The sequence below is a fragment of the Astatotilapia calliptera genome, chromosome 4 (genome assembly GCF_900246225.1).
Source record: "Astatotilapia calliptera chromosome 4, fAstCal1.2, whole genome shotgun sequence".
NCBI classification, from domain to species: domain Eukaryota; kingdom Metazoa; phylum Chordata; class Actinopteri; order Cichliformes; family Cichlidae; genus Astatotilapia; species Astatotilapia calliptera.
Window position 1 is genome coordinate 17340072 of NC_039305.1, and position 8289 is coordinate 17348360.

The 8289-nt window shown below is 45.0% G+C and overlaps 1 protein-coding gene across 1 annotated transcript; it reads right to left on the minus strand.

The window, feature by feature from the left end:
* Window positions 1-799: 799 nt before the first annotated feature.
* On the minus strand, window positions 800-7217 carry LOC113021537 (uncharacterized). The gene is made up of 2 exons (XM_026166296.1): window positions 6969-7217; window positions 800-6725 (listed from the first exon to the last, which is right to left on the minus strand). Exon 2 carries the CDS (start codon window positions 6563-6565, stop codon window positions 800-802), a length of 5766 nt encoding a protein of 1921 aa, XP_026022081.1. The 5' UTR covers window positions 6566-6725; window positions 6969-7217.
* Window positions 7218-8289: the final 1072 nt, after the last annotated feature.

Here is an 8289-nt window from a genome sequence, read left to right on the forward strand (position 1 = left end):
ACACCGCTATATACTGCCCCCTTGTGGTCATCCTACAAACAATGTAGCATGCAGAAGCTGCATGTTGCATATAATGATGCTGTAGTGTTCTGTTGCAGAGTGTAGCAACTCCGATCAAACACCAAGCTAAACCTCTGTCAATGAATACACGAGTCCGAGTAGAGTTGACTTTTTACTCAGAATCTTCATTTGACAAGCGGTGAAAACTGTAGTTGAAAAGAAATACAGAATAGAAAAAATGATCGTTTACATAAATATTGCATCATGAAATAACTCAAAATGTGACCTTACACCTTCGTGTTAGCTTTAGCAACAGTAATGATCATCAAAACTGCCCTTTTTTAACATGTACAAATCAACCTCCATGAATCACAAATAAAATATAATTTTTAACAAATACCGCTATTTATGCCTTTTTAACACCTTCACCATGAAATATATACACTTACGACGTTGCCTGAACAATGTTCCCAAGTGGATGGCTGTGGAAAAGCCTCAGAGCAAGACCGCATGTCCCTCTCCCTCTTAGAGCAACCAGGAAGAGGAATTAAACAGGAAATGAAGTAATACAGGTCACCCACCAGGAAGTGAGGTCACCAGCAAGCTAACCTTCAAATTTAAAGCTTCTTAACATTTTGAAGTCTTTTTACTGTTCTTTTTAACTTAAATACATACGAAAGAATTACTTTAAGCAAACATTAAAGATAAATGAAATAAATGCCTTTGAGGCATCACACTCCCCGCCTGGCCTGTGTGAGGCCACTATGAACTTGAATGAGTCCAAACAACAGTCCTTAAATCAGTCCTTAGGCAGAAGAAGAACTACTTCTGCAACTGGCCTAAGGAAGGTTCTTGTGTCACCTTGGTCGGTCGTTTTTACTTCAACCTTTCTCACATGTCCATCCTTCCCAGGAAAGGTTGCTGTGACTATGGCCATGGGCCAGTAGTTGCGGATGGTCTGCTTGTCCCTGAGGAGGACCAGATCCCCAACTTGAAGGTTTCTGCGTGTCACTGTCCATTTTTGTCTTTGTTGTAAGGATGGTAAGTATTCTTTGCTCCAACGGGCCCAAAACTGGTTTGCGAGCGCTTGAACTTGCCTCCATTGTTTTGTGAAGAGGTCCTTGTCTGTGAAATCTCCTGGAGGAGGTGGAACTCCTGATTTCTGTGTGAGGAGCATGGCTGGTGAAAGAATGAAAGGTTGGTTTGGGTCTGTAGACACAGGTAGGAGTGGACGTGCATTGATGATAGCTATAATTTCTGCCATTAGTGTTGACAGCACTTCATGGGTCAGGCGACTCTTTTGCTGCAAGAGCATTGAATCAAGGATTCTCCTGGCAACACCAATCATCCGTTCCCATGAGCCTCCCATGTGGGAAGCATGCGGAGGTCTGAAGTTCCAGCTACATCCTTGCTTGCTGAGGTACCCCTGTACAGTATTACCCATCTCCAACTCCTTGCTAGCTCCAATGAAGTTGGTCCCACAATCAGACTGAAGTTCCTTTGCAGGGCCTCTGAGAGCGAAGAACCGCCTGAGAGCATTTATACAGCTAGATGTGTCCATAGACTCAATCAGCTCAATGTGGACGGCCCTTGAACTCAAACAACTAAACATCATGGCCCACCGTTTGCTCTCTGCCTGTCCTCCTCTGGTGCGTCTGGTTACAACAGACCAAGGACCAAAGACGTCAAGCCCCACGTATGTGAAGGGAGGGCAAACCTTGAGACGTTCCGGCGGTAAGTCGGCCATACGTTGTTCTTCCGGTCTCCCACGCAGCTTCCGGCAGATTACGCATTTGTGTAGGACTGAATTGATTAGTCGCTTCCCACCCAAAATCCACAGTCCAGCTGCCCTTACTGCACCTTCTGTGAGATGTCGACCCTGATGTCTCACCTGCTCATGGTGATGTCGTACGAGCAGTAAGGAAACGTAGCTGTCCTTGGGTAGGATTACTGGGTTCTTTTCTTCACACGTTAGTTGAGAATGTTTCAGTCTGCCTCCAACACAGATGAGACTACTCTCCAAAGTTGGACTGAGTTTATGCAACGGGCTGTTTGTGGGCACCACTTTGTTTTCTTGGAGGGCCGACAGTTCCTTGGCAAAGGCTGGCCTTTGTGCTGCTTGCAGAATGACATGTTTCGCTTGAGCTATTTCATCCACAGTACGAGGTAAGCGGCATCTGTGCCATCCTGTACACCTGCTGTTTTGGTTTGAATGTTTGTGAGATCTTGCCACATGGATAAGGAAAGCCACAGCTCGCAGTAGAGAGGTAAAGGTGGAGAAACGGCGAAAGCGATCAGGGGTAAGTACAGGTTCCTTCAGATGAGTAGTGTAGGTGCGTACCTGTGGTCGAATCTCTGAGTCATTTCCCGGGTCGATGAGCTCAAACTTCTCACTGGTTCGTGTTGTTTCTGCAGATAACTGATGCAGGAATGAAGGTCCGGTGAACCAAGAACTCTGTGTCAGATGGGATGCAGGCAGAGATCTGGATGCATGGTCCGCAGGGTTTGCTTCCGTGCACACATAATGCCATTGTTCTGGTCTGGTAGATTGTCGGATACGTTGGACTCTGTTATGGACATATGTGTAGAAGCGTTTTGTAGTATTACAAATGTACCCGAGCACCACCTTACTGTCCGTGTAGAACCTCACAGCATCCAATTTCAGATCCAGCTCCTCTCGGATGAGATCCGCCATTTCTACTGCAAGGACGGCAGCGCAGAGTTCGAGCCTCGGGATTGTTGGTTCAGACTGGGGTGCTAATTTGGCTTTGCCCATAACAAATCCTACTTCCACTTTTCCGTCCTCCTGGATGGCTCTCAAGTAAGCGATAGCCCCAATGGCCATAGTTGAGGCATCTGAGAATACAAACAACTCTGTGCGCACAGCTTTGGTGAGCGAGGTTGATGTGTATGCACGTGGCACATGAAGCTCCTTTAGGACTTGAAGAGAATCTCTCCAGGTTTCCCATTTCTTCAGCTTGTCTTCTGGGAGAGGTGCATCCCAGTCAGTCAGTTCTGAACTAAGTTCCCTAAGAAGAGCTCGTCCCTGGATTGTGACAGGTGCCAGCATACCCATCGGATCAAAAACACTATTGACGGTGGAGAGGACTCCACGTCGGGTGAAAGGTTTGATAATAGTTGATGCAGAGAATGTAAATGTGTCTTTTCTGATCTCCCAAAGCAAACCCAGGCTGCGCTGCATGGATGCTGTCTCCCCACTCAAATCCAGATCCTTAATGAGCGGGACACAATCTTCTGGCGGGAAAGCTCCAGTGACTGCTGGACTGTTCGACACAAACTTGTGCAAGCGGAGGTTTGATTCAGCAAGTGAAGCCTGAGTTTGTTGGAGAAGGTTGATTGCTTCTGCTTCAGATGGGAGAGACACCAAGCCATCATCCACGTAAAAGTGCCTTTCCACAAATTTAATTGTGTCGGCACCGTACTTCTGGGCACCTTCAGCAATGGCTCTTCGCATACCATAGATGGCCACAGCCGGAGATGGTGAGTTGCCAAAGACATGAACCCTCATGCGGTAGTCGATAACCGCCTTGGTGAGGTCGTTGTCCTCATACCACAAAAACCGGAGGAAGTTACGGTGCCTTTCGTGGACCAAAAAGGAGTGAAACATTTGTTGGATGTCGGCGAGGATAGCTACTCTCTCCCTTCGAAAGCGTAGAAGGACACCCAAGAGAGAATTGTTGAGGTCGGGACCAGTCAGAAGCACGTCATTGAGGGAGACCCCACAGTACTGAGCGCTGGAATCAAAAACCACCCTGATTTGGTTGGGCTTTTGTGGGTGGTATACCCCGAATGATGGAAGAAACCAGCACTCTTCATCTTCCTTCAAGGGCGGTGCCACCTCTGCGTGACCGTTGGCAATGACCTTCTCCATGAATGCCACATATTGCTTCTGCATCTCGGGTTTCTTCCTGAATTGGCGTTGCAAGGATTCGAACCTCTTAACCGCATGCTCTTTATTATTTGGCAAACGTTGCCGTGGCTCCTTGAATGGCAATGGAGCAACCCAACTACCAGTGTCATCTCTGTGGACATTTGTATCCATGATCTCTAGGAAAAGGATGTCTTCTATTGATGGGGCAGGTTTGTTATCATCTTCAGATTGTTTAAACACTGTGTGTCCTAGCATCCTCTCAGGCGTTTTGTTAGACCTGCTGAAGCTTGGCTGTGTTTCTTTGACATGCATGAAACTTGCACAGGGCTGAAATATGGAATGGCGACCGCTGTCTACCACATGGGTCTTGAATGTGTCCACTGTTGGCTTATGCACATTACCTAGGCACACCTCCCCTATCACCACCCAGCCTAGATCGAGACGTTGTGCAAAGGGAGCGTTGTGTGGCCCGTTAACTTGTTGCCTGACCTTGTGTGCTCTAAGCACGTCTCTCCCGAGCAGCAGGAGTATCTCTGCTTCTGGGTCTAGATCGGGGATGTGTTTGGCTATATGGTGGAGATGAGGATGATGCAAAACAGCACCTGGTGTTGGGATTTCCGCTCGATTGTTAGGGATTTCGGGGCACTCAAGGAGTGGTGGAAGAGGTATGAGCACGTTGCCGTTCAACGACTCTATCTGGAATCCCTCTGCCTTTCTGCCATACGTTTCGATGACACCGGAGCATGTTCTGAGATGGTATAAGAGTGGTTCCTTCTCCACACCAAACAGCTCAAAGAACTCTGGCCTGGCTAAAGAGCGATTGCTCTGGTCGTCCAGAATTACATAAGCTTTAATGGCTTTGTGTTTTGAATGTTTGGGGTAGACCTTTGCAAGGCAGATCTTAGAGCAAGAACGACCCCACTGGCCGGGGCCACAAACCTCTGTGCAGCTGGTTCTAACATCAGTTACGTTAGAGTCATCTTCTCCCTCCCCGCCATTCTCTTGTGGTGGTGGTGGAGCCTTGGCGAGTTGAGGTTGTGGGCCAGGGTGCATGGCTGCATCATGATAGATGCTTTCACACTCTAAGCATTTCACGGAAGATTTGCAGTCTTTGGCAACATGTGAAGTTGAAGAACAACACTTGAAGCATATTCCTTTCTGTTTTAGAAAGGCCTTCCTGTCATCGATGGACTTGTTTCTGAATGTCCTGCATTTTTTAAGTGGGTGAGGTTTATTGTGCAATGGGCAGTTCTTGTTAGCGTCGTTGTTGATTGTAGAGACATCTGTTTTGTGAACCGCGATAGACTTGTTGGTGTTAAAGCTCTTCATAGGTAATCTTTCTGGTTTTGTGGGGCTTGCGCCGTTGCTTTGACGAATAAAGCTGGGGTCATTTCGCTTCTTTGCCTCATGACAAACAAAGTTACAAAAGTAACTAAAGGGAGGGAAGCAGCCGTTATTCTCTTCTTTGTACCACGACCCAGATGACACCCACTTATCCTGGAGCCCATATGGGAGCTTGTCTACAATGGGTCCGATACCTCTGGAGGTGTCTAGATATGACAGCCCAGTGAGGTATCCATCCTCCTTTGCGCCTTGTATCTCCATAAGCAAATCCCCAAGTTCACGTAATCTGATGTGATCTTTGGCTGCAATTTTTGGAAAACTGTCAAGTCTCTGAAACAGTGACTGCTCGATCATCTCAGGGGCACCATAGCAGTCATTCAGCCTCTCCCATGCCTTGCGCAGAGCCAAACCAGCATTATTCACATGCACTGAGCGTATGCATCTTATTTGCTGTCCAGACTCTTTTCCTAACCATTTGGTCATGAGGTCTAATTCTTGTGTTTCTGTAAGTTGAACCTCAGCCACAGCGTTAGTGAATGAGGACCGCCATGCACGGAAATTCTCTGGCTTATCATCAAATTGGTACAGTCCTGACGTAACGAGATCACGTCGCGCCAAATATTGTGCCAGAGGGTCTGGAGGTTGTGGCACGCTCACTGGAAGCATATGCTGGGGTGTTTGTGATTGAGCACTTATATACATGCGAGGGTTTGTTCTTTCGACGTCGGTCTTCGATTCAGCTCTGGTCAGTTTAGACAGGTTTGTTGTGGGTGGATGCGTCCCATTATCCACTTCAGGCTTGGGCTTGCTATTGCTATGTTGGAATTCCGCTAAGCTTACAGGTGGATGCCATGTTCTGAAACTGTCTTGTGATTCTGTACGGTCTACAGATTTAACAGGTGGGACAGATACTGGTGCGAAGGTAGACTGATTCTGATCATTTTGAGAGCAAACATATTCACTAGTACGTTGCAATCTAAGCCTGTCTTCTGACTCAGATTTCATATTTTCTACATTTCCATGCATTTCTGCTACATCTTCTAACACCTGTGCTTCAGCGATGGCTGCGTCTGCTTCACGATTTAATGTTAGCACTTCCAGCTCTGTATCAATTCTAGCAGCTTCCAACTGATTTTGAGCTTCTCTAGTTTTCCTTTCTGCTTCTCTAGCAGCCTTTTCCAATTTTAATTTAGCCTCCTGGCTAGCATATGATGCTCGTACCTTAGCAGCTTCTGCTTTAGCTCTGGCGCGAGCCGCACTTACAGATGATGCTGATGTCACGTTGCTCCTGGTATTTGATACCGATGACTTGTTGCTTGCTGCCATCATGAACACGTAGGACCATCGAGTGCCGTCTTTTCACTGTAGTGTTCTGTTGCAGAGTGTAGCAACTCCGATCAAACACCAAGCTAAACCTCTGTCAATGAATACACGAGTCCGAGTAGAGTTGACTTTTTACTCAGAATCTTCATTTGACAAGCGGTGAAAACTGTAGTTGAAAAGAAATACAGAATAGAAAAAATGATCGTTTACATAAATATTGCATCATGAAATAACTCAAAATGTGACCTTACACCTTCGTGTTAGCTTTAGCAACAGTAATGATCATCAAAACTGCCCTTTTTTAACATGTACAAATCAACCTCCATGAATCACAAATAAAATATAATTTTTAACAAATACCGCTATTTATGCCTTTTTAACACCTTCACCATGAAATATATACACTTACGACGTTGCCTGAACAATGTTCCCAAGTGGATGGCTGTGGATAAGCCTCAGAGCAAGACCGCATGTCCCTCTCCCTCTTAGAGCAACCAGGAAGAGGAATTAAACAGGAAATGAAGTAATACAGGTCACCCACCAGGAAGTGAGGTCACCAGCAAGCTAACCTTCAAATTTAAAGCTTCTTAACATTTTGAAGTCTTTTTACTGTTCTTTTTAACTTAAATACATACGAAAGAATTACTTTAAGCAAACATTAAAGATAAATGAAATAAATGCCTTTGAGGCATCACAGATGCGATGAGAATCCTTTGCAGGATACCTAGAAGTGGTAGTGCCAGTCAGATGTTTGTAGCTGTGGGTGTCTGGACTTTTAAAGCACTTTTAAGAAAGTTAATGTTCAGTTTTAGAGAACGACTGGATGGTTCGAGTAACAGTATAATTTTAGCACTTACAGATCCGACAGTGAGTGGTTCCCGTTACTCATCCAGTCTCAGAAAGCACTGGTTAAAGTGTTTGTGTATTTATTGATTTATTTTAAGTAATTGTGTTTTATGTATATTATGGTTTTATATTTTTACAAATGCTTTATATACTTATTTATATACATATATATATTTAATGGTATACCTTGTGTTGTGTGTGTGTGTGTGTGTGGGGGGGGGGGGGGGGGGGGGAGTTGTGTGTGTGTGTGTGTGTTTCTTGTCTTGTTTTTATGGACATGTAGTCTGCCAATAAAGATTGAATTGAATTGAATATTATTAATTTCCATCCCAACAAACACAATTAAATTTGAATGCAGAGGTGGGTAAGAGACACATCTATGATACTGATACATTAACTACTACAAATACTGACATAAACAGAAAAAGTAACAAACTGTCTTACAAGAGTAAAAAAAAAAAAGTGTGACAGCTGTGATGGAGCTCAGGACGAAGGCGCTGTAACAAATGATTTAACCGGAAACTTGTGGCTCTGAGCGTGACAACTCACCTGTGTCAGCTGCAGAAAAGTAGACTCGTCTTGACGGGTCCTTCCTTCAAGTCAGGAATATTTGAATAATTGATCGATGTTGGTGCTGAAACATGGAGCAAGCTTGATGTTAAGACTAAAGAAGCTGTTTTACCTATTGCTTTACTTTTATCTTTAACATACTCACTTTGCGGTTATTTTTTAATTTGCTTTGGATTTGTTTTGTCAGCGAGAAAGGGCGAGAACGAAGGTCAAAGCGGACGCAACACCATAAGCGTTAGGGTCGGTAATCCTACGTTATGTCTACTGTAAAAACCCATCAAAAAAAAAAAAACTGACTGATAACAAGGTGACAA